This window comes from Bos javanicus, chromosome 15 (assembly GCF_032452875.1).
Source record: "Bos javanicus breed banteng chromosome 15, ARS-OSU_banteng_1.0, whole genome shotgun sequence".
In the NCBI taxonomy this organism is placed as follows: Eukaryota; Metazoa; Chordata; class Mammalia; order Artiodactyla; family Bovidae; genus Bos; species Bos javanicus.
In genome coordinates, this window is record NC_083882.1 from 77,384,336 (window position 1) to 77,410,003 (window position 25,668).

The 25,668-nt window shown below is 55.0% G+C and overlaps 3 protein-coding genes across 17 annotated transcripts in view; 2 read left to right on the forward strand and 1 right to left on the reverse strand.

Annotated features, from left to right (window-relative positions):
* The window catches only part of DDB2 (damage specific DNA binding protein 2), a 35,949-nt gene extending 31,609 nt beyond the window's left edge, over window positions 1–4,340 (forward strand). For 2 of the 5 annotated variants that reach the window (XM_061381430.1, XM_061381433.1), the window contains 4 exons: window positions 810–909; window positions 1,001–1,178; window positions 1,484–1,626; window positions 3,319–4,340. In XM_061381430.1, coding sequence (XP_061237414.1) covers window positions 810–909; window positions 1,001–1,178; window positions 1,484–1,626; window positions 3,319–3,630 — 733 coding nt within the window. In that variant the 3' untranslated portion in view covers window positions 3,631–4,340. The remainder of the gene's footprint in view (window positions 1–809; window positions 910–1,000; window positions 1,179–1,483; window positions 1,627–3,318) is intronic. The other 3 variants (XM_061381432.1, XM_061381434.1, XM_061381431.1) reach the window with 3 other exon arrangements.
* ACP2 (acid phosphatase 2, lysosomal) lies at window positions 690–11,776 on the reverse strand. Of its 3 annotated transcripts, none has more exons than XM_061381437.1 (11): window positions 11,564–11,776; window positions 10,896–10,991; window positions 10,487–10,573; window positions 9,432–9,584; window positions 9,224–9,322; window positions 9,056–9,145; window positions 8,482–8,614; window positions 7,615–7,697; window positions 7,391–7,497; window positions 7,091–7,266; window positions 690–5,347 (listed from the first exon to the last, which is right to left on the reverse strand). In XM_061381437.1, exons 1-11 carry the CDS (start codon window positions 11,675–11,677, stop codon window positions 5,214–5,216), a joined length of 1,272 nt encoding a protein of 423 aa, XP_061237421.1. In that variant the 5' UTR covers window positions 11,678–11,776; the 3' UTR covers window positions 690–5,213. The 3 variants fall into 3 exon arrangements, with proteins under 3 accessions (XP_061237421.1, XP_061237420.1, XP_061237419.1); XM_061381436.1 differs by having other exon boundaries at window positions 8,482–8,611; window positions 9,432–9,611; XM_061381435.1 differs by having other exon boundaries at window positions 9,432–9,611.
* Window positions 11,777–11,786: 10 nt separating this feature from the next.
* On the forward strand, window positions 11,787–24,802 carry NR1H3 (nuclear receptor subfamily 1 group H member 3). 9 transcript variants are annotated; one of them, XM_061381425.1, is made up of 10 exons: window positions 11,823–11,931; window positions 18,536–18,615; window positions 19,145–19,333; window positions 19,844–20,110; window positions 20,484–20,692; window positions 20,800–20,979; window positions 21,162–21,261; window positions 23,888–24,001; window positions 24,221–24,315; window positions 24,507–24,802. In XM_061381425.1, exons 2-10 carry the CDS (start codon window positions 18,573–18,575, stop codon window positions 24,651–24,653), a joined length of 1,344 nt encoding a protein of 447 aa, XP_061237409.1. In that variant the 5' UTR covers window positions 11,823–11,931; window positions 18,536–18,572; the 3' UTR covers window positions 24,654–24,802. The 9 variants fall into 9 exon arrangements, with proteins under 9 accessions (XP_061237412.1, XP_061237409.1, XP_061237405.1 ...); XM_061381421.1 differs by having other exon boundaries at window positions 11,835–11,931; window positions 19,814–20,110; XM_061381420.1 differs by lacking the exon at window positions 11,823–11,931 and adding an exon at window positions 17,600–17,776 and having other exon boundaries at window positions 19,814–20,110.
* The last annotated feature ends 866 nt before the right edge of the window (window positions 24,803–25,668 follow it).

The following is a 25,668-nucleotide window of genomic DNA, read 5'->3' on the forward strand; positions in this document are numbered from 1 at the left end:
AAATTACAAAATGCTTGTCACTTTGGTTTTCAGTCGGAGATATGACTCTGCCCAAGTGTGTGAGGGTGCGGGGTTCTACCTAGCACTGGGCTGCCACACAGGGGTAAGAAATACAGGAGCAACGGGACAGGTGACAGGCGACCTTACTCTTCTACAAGGAGCCCTCCTCCTGCAAGATGTTTACAAGGGATGCAGAAAGCAGGGTAGCAGAGATTTGAGGGGAAAATGTGAATCTGGGCTCTCCCGACTGGGTATCAGGATCCCTGACGTTCCCCCGACCCTGACCCGTCCCTTCATATCAAGTGGTCTGAGGGACAGAAACAGCAGGTAGTTCCAAGTTGGTGTGGTTTTTCCCCTAAGTGCTCAGAAGGGGGCAGGAGTTCCTTTCCAGCCAGCAGTGAGGAAGAGTTGGGCAGTCCCTGTGTGGAGTGTCCTCTCCTTTGACCCAGAGGGTGGAGAGTGGAGAGAGAAAACAACAGCTGAGTCTTCCTCAGGGCTCCAGGGGGCAGGCCCGGACTTGAGGACTCGCCTTACGGCTCTGGGTTTGGCTGCTTCAGGGACTCTTACCACATGAGGATCCTGAGCCTAGAAGTAACTGGACAAGTTTCTGAGCCCCACCACCCCCATACCCTTTGTCGGAATGGTGGACGAGTCTTGAGTGCTCCTCACTGGGAGTCCATGACAAGATATTCACTCACTCAACGGATATTTATTGACTGTCTGCTGTGTGTGAGACATGAGCTGCAACAGTGAATAAATGCAACTTGCCTCTGTCCCTAAGAGTCTTACAGCACAATCTCTCCCTCCAGCGTCTGGTTCTGCAGCTTGGACGTATCTGTCAAAAGCCGAGTGGTGGTCACGGGAGACAATGTGGGGCACGTGATCCTGCTGAACATGGATGGCAGGGAGGTGCGTTCTCGCGAGCCCAGGCCCTCCCTTTCCCTTCCCAACCCCCAGCCTTGGTTCTGCACCCCAGCCTGAACCGAGCTCTTGTCCGCAGCTTTGGAATCTGAGAATGCACAAAAAGAAGGTGACCCATGTGGCCCTGAACCCGTGCTGTGACTGGCTCCTGGCCACAGCCTCCGTAGATCAAACGGTGAAAATCTGGGACCTGCGCCAGGTTAGAGGGAAATCCAGCTTCCTTCACTCGCTGCCGCACAGGCATCCTGTCAACGCAGGTGTGATATACCAGACCTCGGCCTTCCTGCAGACCCCGCCGACCCGCCGTTTCAGGGCCTTTCCCGCAAAGCGTGGAAGCCACTCAGCCAGGCCTTAACCCCGCACAGCGTTGGCCAGGCCGAGGTCCCGAGCCCTCCTGTCTCTAGCCGCCCTCCCAGCCGCTGAGCCTCTTGGGTGTTGGTTCACGGCCCAGATCACGGCCCTGCCACCTGTCTCTAGGAAGCAGTGGGAGGGAGGTGCCCCTGCGGGCCAGGATAGGGCCCACCTGGGGTCCCTTGAGCTCAGGGGCTTTTCGCTTTGCCAGCTCACTTCAGTCCCGATGGAGCCCAGCTCCTGACTACTGACCAGAAAAGTGAGATCCGGGTTTACTCTGCTTGCCAGTGGGACTGCCCGCCAAGCCTGATCCCACATCCTCACCGCCACTTCCAGCACCTGACACCCATCAAGGTAAGTGATGGTGGGGAGGTGGCGCTGGACAGGGCAGCCGCAGCCGCAGCCCCAGCCCTCTTCTCACCGTGGCTCACTCTGCACCTTTGGTCCAGCTCTGTGAGCCCGTTTTGCTGAGTCTTCGTCATGTCTCTTTGATAAGTGGATTTTCCTGAGTTCTTTCCACGCAGCCCAGGCATTTTCTGAGATCCTGACCCTCTGTTCTGCCCTCAGTTTTGGTGACCTGTGTGTGCAGCTGACCCACGAGCTAACTTGGATTAGTTAGCCAAGCCATTTATGGCTTCTCTAGCCTTAACCCCCAAGGCTTCCAACCTTCAAGTCCTCCATGCCTGCTGCCCCCCGTCCCCCCCGCCGCTGCCAGTCTGAACTCTGCCAGTCCTCCTGCTGCCCAGGTTATACTCTTTTCTAGAACCACAGTCCCTCTTCGGACTTCCGGAGCTCATGCCTGCACTTGTGTGGTCAGGAGAGCACAGTTCAGGCGGGCAGAGCCCATTCCCCCGCCCCCCAGGTTAGACTCCTTCAGCAAATCACTCGCAGTAGGGATCCCAATGTCCTCATCTATAAAGAGGGAATAATAGTATCTGACTGACAGGTGGTGGTTGTGAGTTTGAACCCAAGTACTTAAAGCATGTGGCAACATGCTTGGCGCCTAGGAAGTACTCAGGAAATAATGATTTGGTATGAGAATGGCCCCCACGTCGTACCTCAACCCTAGAGTAGGAAATGGCAGCCCACTCCAGTATTCTTGCCTGGAGAATCCCATGGACAGAGGAGCCTGGTGGGCTACAGGGTCACATAGGGTCACAAAGAGTTGGATACGACTGAGCAACTTAGCGTAGCGTAACGTACCTCACATCTAATCCAAGCTGTCTGTAATGTCAGCCCTTCAGCGGTTGGTGTTCCCGTTGACCCTTTCTTCCTTATCTCCCTCTTGGTATCAATCAGCCAGACCAACTGACAGCATCCCAGGTGTGACCTGTGACTTATTTCCAAGCCATTGCCTGTAGCACCTCTTTCTTCCTGCTAACCGTGTCTTGTCCCCTTCAGAACTTCCTTGAAAAGCTTTCTTGGGAAAATCCCATCCAGTTCTGTCATCCCAGTAGCTGCTCAGTTTGTTTTGAGTGGGGTGATCTGGGAACAGAGAGGTCCTCCCCCGTTTCAGCCACTTGCCATTTTCTACTCAACTCCCTGATGTTGGAGGGAGAGCTGTGGGATGAGCTCAGAACTGAGGTCTAATTTGCAATGCAGATCCCTGGGTCGGGAAGACCCCCTGGAGAAGGGAATGGCAACCCACTCCAGTGTTCCTGCCTGGAGAATCCCACGGACAGAGGAGCCTGGTGGGCTACAGTCCACGGGTCACAAAGAGTCGGACATGGCTGAGCAACTATACCATCGCTTTCGCTCGGGTCGCGCTGATGTTAAAATACTTATCAGCTGGTGCAGTGTCAGAAAATGCAGAGAGAAGGCCTGCATGTGTCCTGAGGATCACAGGAAGGTCAGCTGGGGATTTTACATTTGCGATGGTAGATGCACGTGCACTTCAAAACCATTCTTGTTTGATGTAGGTCTTACCTCTGTTGTTAAATTGCTGGCAGTTGTATTAACCGTTGTTGTCAGTGGCAAAGGTACTTCTGCTGTCCCTCTCAATGCTGTTCTGCATTTACTCCTGTGACCTGCCTCTCCATCTCCTAGGCAAGCTGGCATCCTCGGTACAACCTCATTGTCGTGGGCCGATACCCAGATCCTAATTTCAAAAGTTGTTCCCCCCATGAATTAAGGACGATCGATGTGTTTGATGGAAGCTCAGGAAAGATCATGTATCAGCTGTATGACCCAGAATCTTCTGGTATCATGTCGGTGAGGCCTGGGCCCTCAAATAATAAATGGGAGGAGGCAGGGATTCAACCTCATGGATCAAAAATGACCAATTACTCCTCACATGCCCTTCTTCTGCTACCTCCACTCCCTCCTCATGCTCATCCCCTTATCTCTGCAGCTCAATGAATTCAATCCCATGGGGGACACGCTGGCCTCCGTGATGGGTGAGTGTACATGAGGCCGGTCAAGCCCAGCCTATTCCCCAAGGTTCAGTGCAGGCTCACCCCAGCTTAGCATTGCTCCAGCCACCCCCAGGATATAGTCAGTGAAGATGGCAACCAGGAGCCCACGGTCTCTTTGGACCGAGGGCCGTCCTTCTCGCTGAGTCTTGGCCACAGCAATGCCTGGCTGCTGCCCGGATTCCTGGTGTCTCCTGACCAAGTGCTAGGTTCCCCACGCCAGCTCCAAGTTCTCAGAGGCTGATGATGGAAGGTGCCTCTGGTCTCACTCCTCCTAGGTTATCACATTCTCGTTTGGAGCCCGGAGGATGCTGGGACTCAGAAATGAGAGACGTTAATGAAGCGGGGGCGAAGCAGGGGCTTGGAGCCCCACGAGAACAAGTTCTTTGACGAGAGGCGGCTTCGTGTTAAAGGGCCGAGGTATCGGAGTCCCAGCGTTGGAGCTGGGGCACTGGGACCGTGACATGGGGACCGGACACGCGCGTGGGCTGAGCTCCAGGAACTCCAGAGTTGGCAGACTTGCTGTGCCAAGGGCCTCTGCTGTACGTGGCCTGGAGCCGAGCTTCTCTCCTTTCTCCTCTCTGACACTCAGTGCTCAGGTAGTGGTTTTTGATCTGTGCTCGCTATTCACATGGCCAATAAAACATACCCAGCTGAGCTTCTGAGTGGATCTTCCAGCTCCGATCTGGTCAAAGGGCTTCTCAGCTCCCCAGAATGAAGAAAAGGCATAGAACCAGCACTGGGAGTCCCAAACCTTCATTCTCTGGAAGCTGTCTCAGTCCTATTCTGGGCCAGTCTAGAGCTGTTCAGCTCACAACCTAGGGATCCCAGCCCCACTAAGGGTGGGGACAGTGGTTTCGGGATTCTGTACCACAACTCACCGTCCCCTCTCCGCCATCCCCGACTCCCTCCCAAGCACAAACCTCCTTCCAACCGGCTCAAGGAGAGGGGTGACAAAGATGCTGAAAGCATCATGTCTCACTGGAGTTAACGGTGGCGTCAGCTGGACAAACCACTGGCTGGCTCCTGGGTGACCTGGCTCCCTGGCGGGCAGTGTTTGTGCCCCCAGTGTTGGGCCGTTCTTCCCGCTAAAATAAGCACTGAGAGGTGAGAGGCAAGACCGTGTCCTTGGGGCCATCTGCCAAAGACTCTGGGTTGGAAGACAGAGCAGGGTTTGATGGAGAGGCAAAGCAGATCAAGCCCCGTCTCCTGCAGTCTTTTTCTCCGAGGTCCTGAGTGAAACCGGAGCACTTGTCTACATTTCACGTCCTTAGAAGGGAGCACGGAGGAGGCAAATCCTGTTTGGAGGAAGCCAGTGTCCGACACAGTACTTGGTTAACGTCGGGCACGTGGATGCCGGGTGACAGGTGCCTCGGGCCAAGCTGAGCCTCACTTGTTCATCTAGGTGCGGTGATCAGAGGGAGGCCCAACCCAGGGTCTCCTGTCCATGGGCTGGGGAGCAGCAACAGTCAGGAGCAAGGGCCCAGCCCACCTCCCCTAGGAGGCAGAGGGAAGGGGGCTGAGTGGTTGTCAGGCGTGGTCCTCCCCATCTGGGACGTGGCGGTAGCCAGGAGGCTGGGCCTGCACCCGGAAGAGGACGGTGAGGAGCAGCACTATGAGGAGGAAGAGGATGGAGCCGCAGACGGCCAAGGCCACGATCACCTCTGAGCACAGCGCCAGGGGAGGAGAGAAAGGTCATGTCAGTGTTCGTTCAGCAAATGTTTGGGCGCCTGCCACATGCCAGGTGCCATTCCTACAACGGGGAGACCACAGGCGGCCAAGACACAGTGTCCTGTGTGGCTTTTCCCTTCTAGGAGAGGAGATGCCATGACAGGCAAATGACAGAAAGGACAGGTTAGTGGCAGATGCCGTCGAGAGAACCAAAGCCAGGCAGGTCACAGGCAAGGTGTCACCAAGAAAGCAACACACTGACCTGAGCCTTGGAGTCAGTCAGACACACAGAAGATCTGAGAGAAGAGTGTCCTCAGGCCAGTGGGCGGGGGTGGGGGGAGGTGGAAGCAAATGCAAGAGGGACTTAGCTCGACATGGTCTAGGAAAGAGAGTCAGTATCACCGGAGCAGACCGAGCAGGGCCTGAAGGCCACAGTAGAGAATGTGGGTTTTATTCCAGATGACGGGAAGCCCTTGGACAGTTCTGAGAAGGGTAGTGATGTGAACCGATTCATGTTTTTAAAAAATTTAACTCTGCTGTGCTGACAGACTGGTAGGGCCAAGAACAAAATCAGAAAGAACGTTGGGAAGCTTTTCAGTACTTCTGGCAAGAGATGATGGTAGACTGAGCTAGGGAGCCAGAGCACGGATTTTAAAGACTGGACTGGCAGGATATGCTGGTGGTTGGAGGTGGGGGTCTGAGGAGAGGGCACTCGGAATGGCACCTTGGGACATGCTGTGCACCTGCGTGGCTGAGGCTGCACTAACTAAGGCGGGGAAGCCTTCAGGGAGAGCATGTGGGCTTAGACCTCCACTGTGAGACGGCTTAGCTGACATCCACATAGAGACCTCGAGTCCACAGCTGGATGTGCAAACCTGCGGCTCAGAGAGAAAGAGGTCACGAGGCATAAAAAGAACTTAGCATGGAAATGGTAACATGAGGCCATAGGGCTGGGTAAGCTCACTTGAGTAGAGGGCATCAGTGGGGAAAGAGCCAGGCTGATGAGCCCGGGGCCATCTGCTGGTTAGTGGGGAGGAGAAGCCAGTAAAGAAAGCTGCCTGCGGGGAGGAGGAAGGAAACCAGAGTAAGCAAGAAAGTAGTCAAAGAAGGAGTGACCGACTCCATAACGCCGCTGACAGGTGAGAGGAGCTGACTGAAGAACTGGTTAGCTGGCTTTGGGGCTAGAGGAGGTCACTGGTCCTCAACAACAGTGACTTCTGTGGAGTGGCAGGTGACGGAAGACTGTCCAGTGTGAGTCTGAGAATGAGCGGCAAGGAGGTGACAGCAGAGTCTAGGCAACTCTTTGAAGGATCCCATCCGAAAGGGGGAGAACGGGAGTGGCACCGGAGAAGGAGGTGGGCCAAAGGAGTCTCTGTTAGGCTCTGCAACGGGACTGATCTGGCAGAGCGGCGACACTGAGCACTGGGGCCCACGTGGAGGTCAGAGGAAACGAACCCGGGGTGTAAGTGGAAACGCGGGCCCCCAGCGGGGGCTCACGCCAAGGAGAGGGCCAGGACACCAGGTGGGGGAAGGATGAGATGGTCCTCTCCCTCCCAGCTGCAAGGCTTTCCTCACGCTGTAAGAAGGGCATTGCCTGAGGGTGAGGAGTGCGTCTCAGGGTGGGAAGGAGACTGTCTGGGAACCTGCACCAGGATTGGAAGTGCTCTGGAGACCTCTGGGTAGGAACCAGGAGCCGTTCTGGGCCTTGGCCAGCACAGAGGCAGACGGCAACTCACCTGTGTCTGCGGGCCCGCCTGCCAGCTGGCACTCCTGCAGCCAATCCTTGGGCACGACCGGCTCTGTGAGGCGGAGGAAGTCCTGCAGCGGGCAGCGGTGAGAGCAGCCGGGCAGGGTCAGGGGCCATGGGGCCCTGTGACTCTCATTCCGGAAGTACATCTCCACCGAGAAATTCCTGCGGGTGGGTGGGAAGCACGAGGGCAGTGGCTCCCCAGGCTAACAGCGTCCCCTCAGGCTGCCCACAGCCCCGCCCTCCACTTGGGCGCCCCTCCCGAGGGCAGACTGCACGCTCCACTCACCCACTGTCCTCCTGGTACAACTCAAACATGTGGCAGGACGCATAGGGGGCCTGCTCGCCGTTGTAGACGCCCAACGCCATGTGCAGAGCCACCAGCGTGGTGTCGTGCTATAAGAGGAAGGGCTTCCCATCAGCACCGCTCCCCCCCCCAAACCCCAGATACCGAAGAGAGAAGGAACCCAGCTTCCGCGTGCCCTGAGCCCCCTGAGGGCCGTGGGAGCTCACCGCAGAGTAGACCAGCAGCTTAGGGAGCTGGGAGGTGGTTGCCATCAGCGTCAGGTTCTTCCGTATCTGAGCCAGCAGGACGCCTGAGGGAGAGAGTCCCCCCGTGTCAGCGGCTGCGGTCTTCACCGTCTTCCGACCGACCTACCTGAGGGCCTCTCACCCTCTGCCAGCCCTGGGTCTGATCCCAGCAGAGAGGACACGTCAGAGGAATCCCACTTAAAAACTTTCAAATTTACAGAAGGAAGCAAGATAAAACAAGATACCCCTATTTCAACACAGACGCAGAAACCTGCCCATTTATTCATAAAGGGGCAATGAGGCCCTGCCTGTGTTTGAATGATTACTCCAGTTGGGAACAAATGTAAACCTAAGGCTGCTTCAGGGAGCATCAGACGGCAGCACCAGGCCAGGGGCACTCTGTCAGGGGCAAACTCGGAGAACCGAGATGCTGGGAAGGTCTGGCAGCTGGCATTCCCTTGAGCGCTCAGATCAGCGTGTGGCCTGTGTATTACTCTTGGCCTTCTTTCAGAATGGCCCCTGGTGGTCCTTTGGGGGAGGTGGGAAGTTATTTGAGGGGACAGAGGGTTTCCTGATATGGGTGAAACTAAGAATATGAATGGACACACACACGCACACACACACAAGATGCACACCAGCCTGTGGTCACTGGTACTAGTGACAGACGTGCTAAGCACCTGGGGGACTGGGGAGGCTTTGATGACTGACGGGATAACTAGGGTTCACTGGTCCTCAAAGAGCGGAGAACTCTTCAGGTAGAGAAGTGAGCGTGTGAGAAACCCCCCTGCAGAAGGTTTCTAACGCTGTTGGGTTCTTTCAGGGGAGTGACATGCTGGTCTTGTCACTCACCCCCCTGCAGCCGGGCCTTCTCTGCCTGCTTGTAGATCCCGAAGAGGAAGCGGAAGCTGAAGTCCTTCAGCCGGCTCAGACGCTGCATGGTTTGGGGCGAGGCCCAGGGCGGCAGGGGCAGCCCGTGTGTCTGCTGTGTGCGGCAGCGGGCAGGTTAGCTCCCCGGCCCCGGCCAGAGCCTCTCCCGGGAGCAGCTCTCTTCCCCGCTGGGATGGTGCCTGCGTGTGTGTGAGGGGAGGCAGAGGAGAGGCAGAGGGTCTGGAACCGGGAGACGTGGTGGAGGGTGTTGAGGAGGCAGGGAACAGGAAAGGAGGCTCGGGCCCCAAAAGTGTGACTCAGCAGAATGGAGTCGGATACCACGAGAGCTCTGGGTGGGGAGAAGTGGGAACTGCTGACCATCAACAAACTTGTTTCCCACTCTGAGGTTCTTTCTCACCCGTGAGGGAAATTCTTCTGTTTCACAAGAGGTGGCTTGCCTGGACCACCCCAGGGGCATGGCATCCAGGCACAGTGTTTTACTTGGCCTGGCCATGCAGGCCTGCCGAGCTGTGAGAGAAGACCTGAGCCGGCTCACCTCGCAGAATAGCGTGTCGTAGACATTCCAGACGGTCTCCAGGGACAGGTCCGTGAGCCCCGTCTCATTGGCCACCATATCCAGGAATTGCTATGAAACACGATCAGGGGGTCAGTCCTGCCCGGGGCTGAAGGTCGGGGTGGTGCCCTCCACTTCAGCCCCACTCACTGCATTCTGAACACTCTCGTTCTGATACTCGGGCGTCCGCCGGGTCTCATTCTGCAGCTGTTCAAAGCGGGGGCATGGGCCCAAGGGGAACTTCAGCAGCTGCAGGCCAGAGCGGGTAAGCAGAGGCAGAGAAGGAGTCAGGGATCAGCAGGCCAACAGCCAGAGTCGTTCCTGCCGTCGCCTCGAGGGAAGGGCGGGCCAGGCTTACCCTGTCCTCGGCAACGGGCACGGTGTGGACGGGGATAGGCTGCCAAGAGATGTTTGGGTTAAAGCGCTGGATCCCGTCGGGCGGGAAGAGTCCAGCCAGGTTGGCCTCCGCACTCATAAGCGTCCGGTCAAAGTCTGTGCTTCGCACATAAACCTGCAGAGATGACAACACCAGTCCCACCTGTGGGAGTTGGGGGGTGGGGGCAGCTCTGGCCTCGCAGTGGAGCCCCAGTTCTTGCTGTTCACCCAGCAAATTGTAAATCCACCATGCATCTGCCCCTCTCCCCTTCTCTGGCCTTCCCCACCCCTCTTCCAGCCTAGACTGGTAGGGTTGCTATCCCTGCCATCTGCAAAGAATTCCTGCAGGAACGGCTATAGGTCAAATGCCACTCCCAGTCCGAAGTGCTTACTCAACAAGGCTCTCGGCTCTGCCGGCCTGCCTGGTTTATTACAACACCTGTCTCCCTTATCGAGGCCCGGGTCCTTGGGGGCAGAAACTGTCTTTAATCACACACACACACACACACACACACACACACACACACACACACACACAATGCCCCCCTCCCCACCCTTAATAACTGGCTTAGAGAGTAGGAGAGGAAATAAGATGAGGAACAGAGATAACTACTTGTGAAAAGAGAGGAAGAAGTGAGAAAGGGCAAAATCAGGATAGGGCCGGCCCTCAAGGAAACAGTAACATGAGAGACAAAGATTGGATCTGGCTGACACACTGTTACACACAGTGCCAGCACAGTGCCTGGCCCGAAACAGTACTTGGAAGGAAAGCCTGAGTTACTTCACAGAGTCAGAAACTACTCTGCGAGGCCCTTAAGTCTGGGCTTGGATGCTTGAACAGTTTGGCTTCTTCCCAAGCCAAGCAGGGGCAACTCAGCCTCCAGAGTTTTGCTCCAGACAGCCCGTGGACGTCTCGTCCTGCAGCTGTAACCAGAGATACATGGAGGAAGGCCACAGTGCCCGGGTCACTGGTAGTCTCCCTGAGGGCAGAGAGTGAGAACAGACGATCCCCGCTCCCTCTAGAGTTCCCAGCCTTACCTCTTGTCGGTGGTAAGAGGTGTTGAGGAAGCCATGGTAGCGCTGTCGCAGAGCCTGGCCCAGCTCCCAGTGCTGCAGCATCCCCTCCTGTGGGCAAACCCAAGGGTTAAGAGGCCCAGGGGGAGGGGGATGGCTCATGAGAACAATAGGGCTTAGCCACGGCTGCTTTCCACCTTGTGGTTGGAAGCAGGAGTGGGTTAATCTGATCCCACAAGTCGTTTATTAAGGGGTTGATTGTGCATGCATTGTGTGTGCTCATTTTAATCTGGGCACGGATGAAAGTAAGCTGAAGAAATGTGGCCAAAGTTAGCATGCACATGGGGAAAAGCAGTTTGGTGAGTTCTGCAGCCTGCTCCAGAGGTCACCGGTTCTACAGCTCATCCTGAGAGAGAGCTGGCTCCTGACCCACCTTGGTTAGCTGACCAAAGCCCTGGGGCCATTTGTCTTCCTGATGGGGGTCCTTGGGATACGCTTTCACTGGAGAGCGGTCTCCATGTCGGTACAGCTGAGGAAAGAAAGTGGTTAGCCCAGAGGTCAGAGGGTCTCCTTGGGGTGGACACAGAGCCAACCCCTGCCCCATGTTGAGAACCTTAACTCTACCCACTGTGAAAAACCCCAACCTAGAAGTCACTAACTTCTTGCAGCCTCCAGAGACTCTAACTTGGCTAAGCAATGCCGCTGGAGACGTTGGGAAAACCGAAAGTACAGGAGGGAAAGGGAAAGAAATGAAAGCAATGCAGGTGTATGTGTGGGGTGGGTGGGGGCGGGGGAACTGGGAAAAAAAATCACCAAAGGTTGCTTTAGAAGTGAATCTCTTATTAATCATTGAACTACATCCCAGTCCCAAGGCAGACTCACCTATCTATCCTCTAATACAGAACTCCGTGCACCCTGCCCCCCACCCTAAATACCCCAGGGCCTCACAAAAACTGCGAACCCTGGCCCCCAACCCCACAGGCCAGTCGTCTCCCCACTACTCCAGACCCCAGACCCCAGCAAAGCCCCGCCCCTCCCTCCACCAGCAGGCCGGTGCCCACCTAGCACTGGCCAGCCCTTGGCGACCCCATCTCTCATTACCAAAGTAACGAAACGCAGAGTCCGGGCCTGGGTGGGTGGCATCACCATCAGGTTCACACCAAGAATGAGCTGGAGAAGAGCTGCCCGGCTCCAGCCAAACCGCCTGCCCGCCATCACCGCTGTAGTCTATGCAGCACAGAGGCTGGAACCCTCTGGGTGACACTTGCAGCAGCCACCCGGACGCACCCTTAAGAACACACGCCGGAAGTCCGCTCGCCGCCATCTTGGTAAAGGCGCGGGGCAGGGATGGTGGGAGGAGGAATCCCGGAGGGAATTCCTGTAGGAGGTTCGCGATCCTGCCATGGAGGAGGAGCGTGGGAATGTAGCGCGACCTCGCCCTGCAGAAAGGGTTTGAAGACCTCGTCTTGGTAAAGAGACCCCTGAACGTGGATTTTTGCCTCTGCTCACGGAGACCCCCGTACCAAGGTGGCTCTTGTATTCGGCTGGACCGTGGTCGGGAGAGCGAGCGCCCCCTCGGGCCTGGGGGTGCTTCCGGGCTTGACCTAGAGCCAGAGCCGGCGCCGAATTGAGGCGAGGGGTGGCCCAGGGCGGCTGTCTCCACACGCCTTACTTAGGGTGGAATTTGAGCCTTGGCCCGGGCTCTTATTCCCTGAAGGAAGGCTTGTTCGGGGTGTAGGGCACAGGGTGTACCAGCCCTTTGGACTTCCCGTGTGCCTGAGGTTGGTCCCAGTCTAGCCTACTGCTCATTTCCTGAGCAGAGCTTAAGGTGCTCTCTCACTTCCCCTTCCAGTCCTTTTCCCTCTCCTCCCACCCGTCCACTTCCAAGTTTTAGATGATTAGAATCAAGATGCCGTGCCTCTTCTCAAAGGGGTTGGGTTGCACAGGATGTTCAGGCTGCAAAACCAAAGCAGTGAATCCTCAGGGGAGACGTTTCAGACCAGTGGGGAGATATAGGGGTAAGGGAAAAGAGAATATCATACAGTAGGAGTAGATGGGCTTTCCACAGAATCAGACAGAGGCCCGCTTGGCACTCATTGCTAGGATATAGATGCAGCCAGTCTGGCTTCAGATCTTTGTGACTCTGAACTTGGGGAGGGACTCACTGCTCCAGGAAGTCAGGTCAAAGGCCATTGAGATGCTTTGATTCAGATCTGCCCCCTAGTAGCCAATTACCTCAGATCATTGGAGAAATAAAACCTGATCAGAACATGTGGAAGAAAGCAGAGTCACTATTTTGCCCCAGGACTCCAGATTGAATTATTTACATGTATTTCAGGATCTAAACTTTGCTTCCAGAATTGTTACGGAGGAGTGAATAGAAATTGAGATCTGAAGGCTGGGTAGTCAAAAAGTTCTTAGCCGTATTTAGTCACAAGCCCCTTTATGAATTAGATGAAAATTTAGTCTCCTCTCCTCCAGAAAAATGTCCACACACAAATAGAATTTTGCACACAATCCCAAGAAGTTCATGAAGACCATTAATAAGCTTCATATATCAGCACCTCTGAATCCTTGATGTAACCTAGTCCCCTTTTCTTCACAGATAAGAAAACAAATCCTAAGAGAGGAAGTGACTTGTCCAAGGTCACACAATTCAGGAGACTGGATTAAAACTCAGGTTTTCTGATTTCTATTCAAATTTTCCTTATAATGGGCTATTTCTCACAGGCTACTCAAACTGCATTGTTTAACTATATTCAGTGGCCCCCAAATATTTTCAATAAAGAGATTTCTAGCAAAGGAAACCTTTTCACGTGGGTGGGGTTGAGTGGGACATGGTTAATTGGCAAAATTCTGCATATTAATGGGAGTTGTTGAATATTTCATTTTAATATGCCCCTTACTCTCCTTGCAAAGTAACCAGACTGTTGTGATATCAGAGTGTAAATCCCAGGCTTACTAAATTTTGGCACGTAGAACAAAAATCCCTTAAATTCATCTTTTGCTTTTCTTCCCACTTGCTCAAATATTTCTGTTTTCTTTGTGCCTGCAAATATCCAATGTAGGAAGTATTGATGGAGAAGATATTATTTCAGTTTTGATGGTGAGAAATAAACCCAGGAAGGGTGAGGATTGCATCACAGTGCATGTTAGAGCCGAGAGCAGAGCCCTGGCTTCTGGACCCCCAGCTTCCGCCTGTTTTCCACCAGATGGTTCTGTGGTTCCCAAACCTTGGTTCTTAGCTACAGCTGCTAAAAGAATGGATGTGTAGATGGATACATGGGCCTCAGTTCAGTTCAGTTCAGTCACTCAAGTCGTGTCGGACTCTTTGGGACCCCATGATTTGCAGCCCGCCAGGCCTCCCTGTCCATCACCAACTCCCGGAGTCCACCCAAACTCATGTGCATCGAGTCGGTGATGCCATCCAGCCATCTTATCCTCTGTCATCCCCTTCCTACCTCAGGCCAAATAAATCAGAATCTCTGAAAAGGAGGCCAGGTTTGGGAACCACTGCTCTACCCTTTGTTGGCAGAAGTGAACCTAAATCCGTGTGAGTTCATTGTTTTTCCCAGTTGGGAAAATGTAATGGAGTGAGGTGGAAATTTTGTTTGAGTTTGAGCTTTTGAGTCAGCTACACTTGTGTTCAAATCTGAGATTTCCCCTCCTGCTAGTAACTACCTCTTGGGATTTTATATATAAGGAGAAATAAAATAATACATGCAAAGATAAATGTATGTCGTAGGGCCTAATAAATGTTACTTTTCTTTTTTTCCTTTCTGCCATCTGTATCATCTCTGAACTCACTGACCTGGAATTCCTGGGTTCTTCCCTGTCCTGTGACTGGGGGTTTGAGAAGTTACTTGGTTGGCCTGAAAGATGACCGCCCCCCCACCCCCCACTCCCCACACTTTGCAGCCTTCCAGAATCGTGAGGGAGGCAGCAGGAAGCACTTGCCCCCCTCCTCCATACCACCAAGTGTACCCTGTGGCCTGCTTCAGGGGAGCGCTTTGAGGGGAGTTATCTAGTGGTGCATGTGACCACGGGCTGGGGGATGTGCCTGTCTTGGCTTCAGATTCCCTCTGCAGGTTGTGGGGAGCTGGAAGATCTTAAATGGAGCTCCCAGGCAGGATGCCTCCTCTCGGGGTGGAGGAAGCACACAGGAAAGCCCCCTCGGGAAGGGGAGGCCTTGCACCTGACACCTCCTGGAGACTGGTAGATAGGTTTGGGGGTCTGGCAAAGTGAGAAGTAATGCCCGCTGCAGATAACTGACTGCTGGCCCTGGCTTGGGGAACATGTCCCAGTCCTTAGTCTCCAGGACCCCTGTGGAGAGACCACCAACAGGTTTTGGTCTTTGCCCATTTTGCTCTCCCCTCATGCGGGGGAGGCTCCTGAACCCCTGTAACCTGAAGGGGTAACTCAGGCAGTCACGCTTCCTCCTCCTCTGAGACGAGGCTGAGGCTGACTCCCTGAGGCTGACTCCCTGACGTGGGAGAGATGGCGCCCTAAGCTGCTTGTTCAGCAGCCGGCTCTGGCCCAGGTCAGAGGGTGACAGAACCAGCTCGTGTGTGGTCCTCGGTCCTGGCCTATGGGGAGATGAGGGCGTGAGGAGAGGAGTTGAGGATCTGGAGTGAACGAGGGTCTTCTCCCGACTCCCAGAAGACAAGTCATCAGACCCCAGACCAGAGTTCCACCCGAGTGCCCATCACCAGGTGTCTCAGTGGCACCGCTGACCCTCCCTGTGCACTGGAGGAGGAGGGAGCCGAGAGAGGGTGTAAGTGCTTAAGACGGAACCATTTCAGTTGCCCAAGAGCCAGAGTCCCTGGTTTTTTACTTTCCCAGGACAGCTGGGCCTTGTGCTTATGACTCAGAGATGCCCAGCCTGGGGTGCCGGCCTTGTGAGGGGATGACCTTGTGATGAGAGGGAACAAGAGCAAAAGCTGGAGGCAGAACTTTGAGATGGGGGATGTCAGAGGGGCTTTTCTGAAATGTGAAAATGAATACATGGGCAGATTTTGCAACACTGCCCAGCCTGCTGTCTTCTCAAGTTTTGGTCCCCAACTTCCACCCGTTCCCCCTGTCCCACCCTGAGCTTCCTCCCATCTTTCACTAAGCTCCTTTCTGTTTCTGCTTGCCTGGTGCCTCTCCCACCCAGTTCCCCCCACCCCGTGTCCACTCTTGCCCTGCTCTCTCTCCTCTTCCCTGGTGCCCTGTTCATATCCGTGTCTGTCCCTCTGGCTGCCCGCCCTGGCCTCCTGTCCTTCTCTGCTTTAATGTGGGACCCATGGGAACTGGAGTTCACAGCAAAACAGGAAGAGCCTGTGAGCAGGAAACTGGGAGTGGGGCGGGGTGGTGGGGGACAACCAGCAGTAACCTCAGCCCCTTGCTTCCCACATCTGCACTGAAGCATCCCCAGGGCCCTCTGCCTCTCCCACTGCAGCACCCCGGCCACCCCCCACCCCCGACCCCGCTCCCGCTTTGCCCATCTCAGTGCTTCACTGGTCCAGCAGACCTGAGAGGCATCCCGGACTCTGACGCAGGAGAAAGAGGATGGGGACTTGAGTGAGGACATCTGGATTCCGATCCCAGCTCAGCCACTGACTGTGTGTGGTCCCGGAAAAGGCTCCGCCCTGAGCTCAGTGTTCTCCGAGAAGAAAACGGAGCTCAGAGTTACTGTACCCTCCCTCCCTCCTGGGACGGCTCCAAGGACCAGAAGAGGGGGATGTATACGGAAATAAGCACTGGAAGGTTAATAGTGTTCAGAGCCAAGGTGATGGGAAGACCCATTGCTGAAGGAATTGGGAGGCTGATCACTGCTACCATCTCTAGTACTCTTACTGGGTGCGATACATCTGATATATTGTTTAATTGCCACGACAACCTTCTGTGGTAAAAACCATTATTATTATCCCTGTTATAAAGATAGGGAAACAGGTTCAGAGACAATAAGTAACAGTTAATCAAGTGCTGTGTGCTGTGGTTAGTTGCTCAGTCGTGTCTGACTCTGTGACCCCATGGACTGGAGCCTGCCAGACTCCTCTGCCCATGGGATTCTCCAGGCAAGAATACTGGAGTCGGCTGCCATGCCCTCCTCCAGGGGATCTTCCCCACCCAGGGATCAAACCCAGGTCTCCTGCATCACAGGTGGATTCTTTACAGCCTGAGCCAGCAGGGAAGCCCACTTAATCAAGATCACACAGAAAATAAGAGGCAGAGGCAAGGCCCAAATTTGAATCCAAAACCTGAGCTCAGAGCCCCTGCACTGAAGCAGTGTTGTGGAGATGAAACTGACTCGAGGTAACAAGTATAGGATAGAAGAGGATCATGCTGTTTTCCTTGTTTACTTATTCATTCAACAAACAGGACCACAGTACCTACTCTTGTTTCTTTCTCTATGTCAGGTTCTGTTTCAGGGGAGGTAAAATCAATAAAATGAGGCGTCCACCTTCAGGGTAGACCTCGGTGTTCCAGGCAGCGGGGCAGGAAGGCAGGGATATGGTCTCAGGAGCAGCGGGACAGGGCCTGCCTTCACTTGTGATGGAACCGTTCCTATATACACACCCTCTCGGGTCCTCCGGGCTGGTACCCAGATCTACAGCCTCCCATCCCAGACCATCCAGTGCTGAAGCGACTTCTTTCCACCCCAGCCCCTCCTCCAACCTCTTCCCCTTGCGGAGGGCCCCCACACCCCCCGCAGGGCACCCACAGTCAGAAACTCCCTGAAGGCCCAGCAACCTGCCCGTCTCCACCCCTGGAGATCTCCGGCCTGGAGATGGTGGGGAGAGCTGCTCAGCCCCTTCCCGAGGCAGGGAAGGCGGAGGAAGACTGGGAAAGCAGGCTGGGGCTCGGTGTCGCAATTCCGGGCCGGGCCGGGACCTTTGCTCTGCGAGATGTCTCCGGAGGGGAGGGGACGACTCTGGAGGCTGCGGGGAGTGGGGTGGTGGTGGGGGGTGGTGCCTGGGATGCAGCGGTTTGTGTAAGAGCCGCTCCGAGCCGCCGGGGTGAGGAGAGGAAGGGGAGACCCGCGGGCCGCTCTGCGGGGACATGCGGCCGCCGGGCTCGGGGGGCAGGGGCCGCGGTGGCGCCGGGCCGAGGGGGCGGCCGGCCGGCAGGGGCGGAGTCAGCGCCGGGGGCGGGGGCGAGGAGGCCCGGGCTCCAGTCGGTCGGCACCGGGCTCCCGGCCCCTGTCTCGCTCAGTTTGGGCGCCTCGGCCGCCGCCGAGGCCTGCGGACCGGGGGACTGCAGCATCCTGCTTTCCCAGCAAGGGGGCTCCAGAGACTGCCCCGGCCGGGGAGTCTGGCGGCCCGGGCACCGGTGGGTCTGCGCCTCAGTTCTGCCCTGGGGCTCTGCGTCTGCGTGTCCGGGAGTGGGGGCGGGGGTGCGGGGTGTCTCGGGGCTTTAGAAAGGGGGTCTTTGGGGAGCAGCGAGGGAGGGTGGTGATGGAAGCGCAGCGCTCGCTCTAAGCCCCAGAATAACTTGTCGCGATCAAGGGAGGAGGTCCTCTATGTGAACTGGGGTGACTCCCGGAGGCGAGAATTTTGTCCCGGGAAGTGGCAGGAGGGAGGTTTGTCTTAAGTAGCGGTGTTTATCGCGGGGTGGAGGGAGTCTGGATCTCAGAACTTGTCCCGGGTTCGGCCCAACGCCTGCGGTCCCCAGTGCAGGAGTAAGGGGAAGGGGCTCTGACAGAAGCCGGGCGCGGGGGCGTCAAATGTTCCCTGACAGCCTGGAGCGGGGCCTGGGGAGAAAAGGTGGCACGGTAGCCAAGACATGAGAGTTTTCGGGTCGGAGAGACCCGAGTTGGGAGTCTACCTCGGCTCTACCGCTGCCTAACTGCGTGGCCATAGGCAGTTTTCTTCGTGTCTTGTAACTCCAGTTTCCTCATCTGGAAATTGGGTTTAAGAGTAGCTCTGACATCACAGGGATGTTGTGAGGAAGGCATGGCAAGCCTTGGCACAGGCGCTAACACATACATGGCAGGTAAACATAAGCTGATATGTGAGGATAGATAAAAGGCAGGATCAGGAGGGGAAGGGACCCAGTTTGGGAATAGTGTAACCTGGATCCTTCCTGCAGGACAGTCCCTTGGTAATGTCCAGGGCTCCGGGAAGAGATGTCTTTGTGGCTGGAGGCTCCTGTGCCTGATGTTTCTCCTGGTAAGCGTCTTCACTCCAGCCCTCTCCCCTGAGCCTGGGCGCCGGCTCCTCTCCTCCAGCGGGAATCAGCCTCCTACATGACCTGCCTTCTGCCCACCCCTGGAGAACAGTTCAGAGCTGCTCTGGGTGTTGCTGACCTCCTTCTGCCCGGGCTGCCTCTGTGCTGGTTCTCGTGCCTGGCCCTTGCAGATAACCTGCCATCCTTCTCAATCCGGGCTTGCTGCTGGGGAGGCTTGGCATGTCCAGGGCTTACCCAGCTTGGCTTTCAAGAGTTCTGTCTGATCTCTGAGATGGACGAACTTCAGCCCCTGCCCAAAGGACAGAGTTTAATGTCCTCATTTAAGGCATTGAGGTGCAGGGGACTACAAGTGGCTCACTCTAGAGCCCACAACAATCCCAGGGTCCCAGAGCCAGAGCCAGCGTTTTGCTGCCCTCTGTGGGCGGAGATAGACTTGCAGTTTCCCAGGAGAATGCAGGAGGGGTGGGGGGGGGGGGCTGAGACCCCTTGTGTCTCTCTTTCGGGGTTCAGACTCTGCAGTGGAGCTGTGGGAACCAGATGCACAAGATGCAAGCAGCCAGCCCTTGGGAAGCAGCAAGTGCATCCTCAGGGAGGAGTCCAGCACACCGCAGTCCGCTGGGGACACTTTGAGGATGGGGCTGGAGGCACCAGAGCCCACGGCCCTGCTCCCTGGTGTAGAGGCCCCTCCAGAGTCCACAGGTGAGGAGCTGCCAGATTTGGAGGCGGGGGCTCCCTGGATCTGGGATCAGGACTCTTTACCTTATGAGATCAGGGTTAAGTCCAAAGGCTTTGGCGTCAACTAGACGTAAGTGATCTGAGTGTAAATCTTGCATCTGTCTTAGGCTCTTCACTCCAGTACTCTTGCCTGGAAAATCCCATGGACAGAGGAGCCTGGTGGGCTACAGTCCATGGGGTCGCAGAGAGTCGGACACGACTGAGCGACTTCACTCACTTTTAGGCTCTTCTGAGCCTCAATAAAATGGAAATAATAAGAGCACCCATCTCGTAGGTTGTTGTAAGGATCAGCGCCTGTAAGGGCTCAGACGGTACCTAGGACAGCGTGGCGTATGAGAGCTACTTTCTTAGAATAGAGAGACTAGTCTTGGTATAATGAAGTGAATGAAGGTCACTGAGTACTCAAGGCAGTGGCCAACTGGGCACTAAGCCTTCTCCCCAAAGAAGAACATGAAGGCTCTTCCCTGCATCCAGAGCTTCGTCCACAAAAGCGGAAAAAGGGGCCCGCCCCCAAAATGCTGGGGAACGAGCTGTGCAGCGTGTGCGGGGACAAGGCCTCCGGCTTCCACTACAACGTGCTGAGCTGCGAGGGCTGCAAGGGGTTCTTCCGCCGCAGTGTCATCAAAGGGGCACGCTACGTCTGCCACAGCGGGGGCCACTGCCCCATGGACACCTACATGCGCCGCAAGTGCCAGGAGTGCCGCCTTCGCAAGTGCCGCCAGGCGGGCATGCGGGAGGAGTGTGAGTGTCTGGACACCGGAGCTGGGGGCGGTTAGGCTGATGGGGAAGAGGGGACATGTGGCTGCCAGGGTCTGGGGGCAGACAGGCAGCTGAGTTGCAGGTCTTCCTAAGAGTGGATTAAAGTTTCTTCTTTAGGGACTTCCCTGATGGTTAGGACACTGAGCTTCCACTGCAGGGGGCTCAGGTTCCATCCCTGGTCTGGCAACTAAGATCCCACATGCCACATGGCATGTGTTGTTTTTTTTTTTTGTATCTTCTTTGTCTTTATCCAACACTCTCCGCTCTTCTGGAGCCTCAAACTATTCCTGTGCCCCATCCCCGTTTCCTGTCTCCCCACTTCTCCCCTCCTCACCCTGTCCCGCTCTCTCCTCAGGTGTCTTATCAGAAGAACAGATCCGTCTGAAGAAAATGAAGCGGCAAGAGGAGGAACAGGCTCAGGCCACATCTGCACCCCCGAGAGCTTCCTCACCTCCCCAAGTCCTGCCCCAGCTCAGCCCGGAGCAGCTGGGCATGATTGAGAAGCTGGTGGCTGCCCAGCAGCTGTGTAACAGGCGCTCCTTCTCAGACCAGCTTCGAGTCACGGTACCTGAGAGACTTGGGGAAGAGACGGCTGTGCCCAGAGCCCCAGGTGGCTTCTTGACATCCAGCTCAGGGCGCTTTGTTTCCTTCCTCCTTGCCTTTCCGGGCAGCCTTGGCCAATGGCACCAGATCCCCAGAGCCGGGAGGCCCGTCAGCAGCGCTTTGCTCACTTCACTGAGCTGGCCATCGTCTCCGTGCAGGAGATTGTGGATTTTGCCAAACAGCTGCCAGGCTTCCTGCAGCTCAGCCGGGAGGACCAGATCGCCCTGCTGAAGACGTCTGCGATTGAGGTGACTGGCGGGGACGGGGGTGAAGGGAGGACCTGAACAGGATGTCTGTGGGAGGAGCCTCCAGCCAGACCCCTGGAAAGCCATGTCCTCCCCGCTACCCCCCGGCCCGGGAAGTAGGGTTGAGGGGCTGCCCTTTCCTCGAAGGTGCCCCGGCCCGAGACCAGCCTGATCATTGTGTGCAGGTGATGCTCCTGGAGACCTCTCGGAGGTACAACCCTGGAAGTGAGAGTATCACCTTCCTCAAGGATTTCAGTTATAACCGGGAAGACTTTGCCAAAGCAGGTGAGGACTGAGCTCACAAAGGGGCTGGGCTGGATGGACACATGCATTTTGTCCCATCATGCAGGGGGTCCATAGTGACTACAGAGCTGCGGGCCCAGGGTTTGAGCGGCTCCAAAGGGAAAGACCCACCTGTTTTTCCAAGATGGAAAGTTGAAATGCTGATAGTTTTCCCTTAACTGCCCCACACCAATTCCTGGTCTCTGTTGCATTAGGCCAGTGGTTCTCAGACTGTGCTCCCAGGAACCTGAGGCAGGGTTTCCACAGTGTCACCTTAGAGCAGACATATCCTTCACCCTAACTTTAGCCAAACAAGAAGCTCCATTTAAATCTGCATTATATGTTGTGCTTATGAATAATATTTTGCTTGAAGAAAAGATTTGCTTGAAGAAAAGCTAGGAAAAATCCTCGAAAACCTCACTGAGCCCTTTAGTAGTCAATCACGAAAAACCTTTCACAGACGTGCTCTTTAAGGATCATGCGGACTGATTTCCTCCTTTTCAACTGCGCTTTCTGAGGAGCCGTGGCATTGGCGTTAAAACACAGCAGACATGCCCAGATGGGGCAGTTTTAGGATAAGAGGGAACACTTCTGTCCCCATCCCATAGCTGGAGTACTTTCTCCAAGAATTAGTTCACAGTGCGGTTCTCTAGCTGATATTTGCTTGCAGGCTAAGCAGCGTTGGTTTCCTCATATTCGGTTGCTGCTGATGTTTGTGCTGTGGGAGAAGGGTTGGAAGGTAGAAGGTGTTTTGGAGAGACCAGACTGAGGCTGAACAAGAGACTGAGTGGTTTAACACCTGAGTCAGTGGGTCTGTAAAATAGGGCTGATGCTGACTCTGTTCTCAGGTTTGGAGGATCCTGGTTTCCAGGGCAGAGTTCAGAAAGGTTTCTGGTGACTCAGGCCAGCTCTTGTCTTGTCACAGGCCACCCAGTGAGCTTTCTAGGTAGGCCTCTCTTCACCATAGGGCATGGGAGGGCTGTGTGGGCACCTCTAGCCTTCTATAGCACCCGGTGCGCTGCTTGAACATAGAGACACCTAATAGGAGTGATGTAATGACTTTCCTGCTTTAGAAGCCCAGCCCTGCCCCCTTTCTCTACCCAACCACGGCCTTCTCCTTCATAACATCCTCCCTTCTGAACCCTTGCCTGTTTTCACGTCTGCACGTATCTTTCGGCACTTACGGACTTGGGCTATCTGAATCTGCATCTATTTATAGATTCGTTTATATAAGCGGTTTTCATGTCCTAGTGTTTGTCTTTCATTTCTCATGTTTTCAGTGAGGGGAGCGGTGCTCTTTGGGTAGGTCTCCCTCCCCCTCTACCTCCACCACCACATGCTGTACGTACGTGTGAGTGGCCAGTGACGTGAGCCGACCACAGTGGGGGTGCTCACTCAGCGAGCAGCAGTGGACCCTCACAGGAGGTGAAACTCCAAAACTGGCTCGTCCTCCCAAGGGGCTGTTCAGCGCCGTTCAAGGCTGGACACCTCACCAAGAAGGGCTTTCTAAACAGAGCTTGTCCATTAAGTGTATCAAGACACACTTGATAAACATCGGGGTGAAAGTACAGGAAGTGACTAATCGAGAAGGCTGGAATGGAAAAGTTAGCAGATGGTTGCTAAAAGACATCTGAGAAAACCTAGGGGATGGGTAGGGTGGAGAGAGTTTGACTGTGTTTGGGAGAAACGTTCGTTAGAACGCTATCCTTTAGAACAAGTCATGATTTATTGAACTTCAGTCTTCTCAGTAAGAAGACTGGTTCTATTTTTTTTTTTAATTTATTCAACACTTATATGGCAGTTATTTTATGTGCCACTCATTATTCTAAGGACCCATTATGAGATAGGTAGTATTATTTCCATCCTAGAGATAGGAAAACCAAAGCCCAGAGAGCTTAAATAACTTACCCAAGGTCACACAGCCTAGGAAGTGGTAGAGCCAGGACTCAAACCCAGGGAGTCCAACAACAGAGTCCACACCCTCAACACACTGCTGTCTCCCCTGTGATGGAAAATGAAATGTTGCTACTATTCAAAGTAAGGCCACTTGCCAGTGAAGAAGTCTTTTTGTAAACAAACATAGAGTTGCCTCTATTTCTAGTAATGTGGGGCCCTGAAGAGTTCTAAGAAGAATTCTAACAGAATTATTATTGTGATTATTTAATTTAGCATGTCCTATATGCTGGGTTCAGTGCAAAGGGGTCTGTATGCTTTACCATTTAACCATCACAATTCTGTAAGTTCAGATATGATTCCCACCTCACATAAGAGACTTAAAGAGGCTAAGAAGCTTATCCAAGGTTACACAGCAGAGCCTGGGGACTTCTGACTGAGTTTCCTGGTATCTTCCTAAATTGAGCTGTGCTGCCCATGTCACGGGACTCACCTGGTGGCTCAGTGGTAAAGAATCCGCTTGCCAGTGCAGGAGACCCAGCTTCAATCCTGGGGTCAGGAAGATTCCCTGGAGAGGGAAATGGCAGCCCACTCCAATATTTGTGCCAGGGAAATCCCATGGACAGAGGAGCCTGGTGGGCTACAGTCTCTGTGGTTGCAAGAGAGTCAGACATGACTTAGGGATTGAACAACAAAGCCCATGCCACAGTCCCCAGCCTCTCTTCTTCCTCCCCAGGGCTGCAGGTGGAGTTCATCAACCCCATCTTCGAGTTCTCCAGAGCCATGAATGAGCTGCAGCTAAATGATGCTGAGTTTGCCTTGCTCATTGCCATCAGCATCTTCTCTGCAGGTGCGGAGGAGGGGCGAGAGGGAAAACCAGCGAGAGACTCAAACCAGAGAGGGCTGCAGGCGCCTTAGGGCAACGATCGTGGGGGTGGAGGCCCTTGCTGTGTTCCTGTGGGATAGGAGAGGTTGGGTGCGGCAGGTCCCTATTTCTGGGGTTGTGATTTGGGGTATGGAAATGAGACCCTGGCCAGACCTGCCACTCAACTCTGTTGGTGACCTGTAGACCGGCCCAACGTGCAGGACCAGCTCCAGGTAGAGAGGCTGCAACACACATATGTGGAGGCCCTGCATGCCTACGTCTCCATCCACCACCCCCATGTGAGTCTCCCCACTGCTCCTCCTCTGTCCTCTCCACAGCTCATCCCCAGAAAACCTGCTGTCCCTTCTAGAACCCCTCCCTGACTGCATCGAGCACAGACACTTCTCTGCCTCTCCCGCAACTCCCCTACCCCTGGCCCCTCTTCCCTGGGGAGAGACAAAAGGCCCTACTTGTCCCTCTCCTTTCCTAGGACCGACTGATGTTCCCAAGGATGCTGATGAAACTGGTGAGCCTCCGGACACTGAGCAGCGTCCACTCAGAGCAAGTGTTTGCCCTGCGCCTGCAGGATAAGAAGCTTCCCCCGCTGCTCTCTGAGATCTGGGACGTGCACGAATGACAGTTCCTCCTCCGTGTCTTCTGTTTTCCTGGGCTGGATGACTGAGGCTGGGTGGCTGCCTCCTAGAGGTGGAGCCAGATGAAGGACAAACATTCCTGAGGGCTGGGCAGAGGAGATCCTCACGTGGCATTAAAGGAGAGTCAAAGGGTTGGGAGTTTTGTGGCTGCTGAGTAGTCGGGATAGCCACACTGTGCTCCACGTGAACACTGTGTGAACCCTGTCAAATGGATGAACCTGGGGGCCCCTTTGCACTAGGCTCTCCGGGCGCTGCCCACGCTGCTTCTACCACTTCCTGTTTTTCCCCACAGGGCCCCCAGAGAAATTCTGCACTGTCCCTCCTTGGCTGTAAGCGCCTCGGGGCTGCCACATTGAGAGGTCTAGCACTGTTTGTATCAGTTCCGTTCAGTTCAGTCGCTCAGTCATGTCTGACTCTCTGCGACCCCACAACTGCAGCACGCCAGGCCTCCCTGCCTATCCCCAACTCCCGGAGTTCACTCAAACTCATGTCCACTGAGTCGGTGATGCCATCCAACCATCTCATCCTCTGTCGTCCCCTTCTCCTCCCGCCTTCAGTCTTTCCCAGAATCGGTCTTTTCAAATGAGTCAGCTCTTCGCATCAGGTGGCCAAAGTATTGGAGTTTCAGCTTCAGCATCAGTCCTTCCAATGAATATTCAGGACTGATTTCCTTTAGGATGTTTGTATAGGAAGACCAAACTGAATTCAGAAGGATAGAAACCGATTTCTGGATTGGTGGGTGGGAGTGGGGGCCCGACCACTGGAGGCGGGAAGCTAGTGTGTCCTTGAGGTTCCGCTTCCAGACTCAAGAGGAGGGAGGCAGGTCACAAAGTGACAGCCTCGGCCGTGAGAGGGGACCTCCTTTTACAAGTCCCATTGCGCCGTAAGGGGTCAATGAGGTGCTGAGGCTGGGAGGCCTGCTTCCCCTTCAGGAATCCCGGTGGGATCGCGCGTTGTCTTTCTCTGGGGGAGGGGTGTTGGATTTATTTTTCAGAACCA

Coding starts and splice junctions, on each gene's coding strand:
- ACP2 (XM_061381435.1), bottom strand. CDS start 11,677: ATGGCGGGCAGGCGGTTTGGCTGGAGCCGGGCAGCTCTTCTCCAGCTC. Junction 7,498..7,614: donor AGCTGCTGGTCTACTCTGCG/GTGAGCTCCCAC, acceptor TTCCTCTTATAG/CACGACACCACGCTGGTGGC. Junction 7,267..7,390: donor TTGTACCAGGAGGACAGTGG/GTGAGTGGAGCG, acceptor ACCCACCCGCAG/GAATTTCTCGGTGGAGATGT.
- NR1H3 (XM_061381421.1), top strand. CDS start 18,573: ATGTCTTTGTGGCTGGAGGCTCCTGTGCCTGATGTTTCTCCTG. Junction 21,262..23,887: donor GGAAGACTTTGCCAAAGCAG/GTGAGGACTGAG, acceptor CTTCCTCCCCAG/GGCTGCAGGTGGAGTTCATC. Junction 24,316..24,506: donor TCTCCATCCACCACCCCCAT/GTGAGTCTCCCC, acceptor CTCCTTTCCTAG/GACCGACTGATGTTCCCAAG.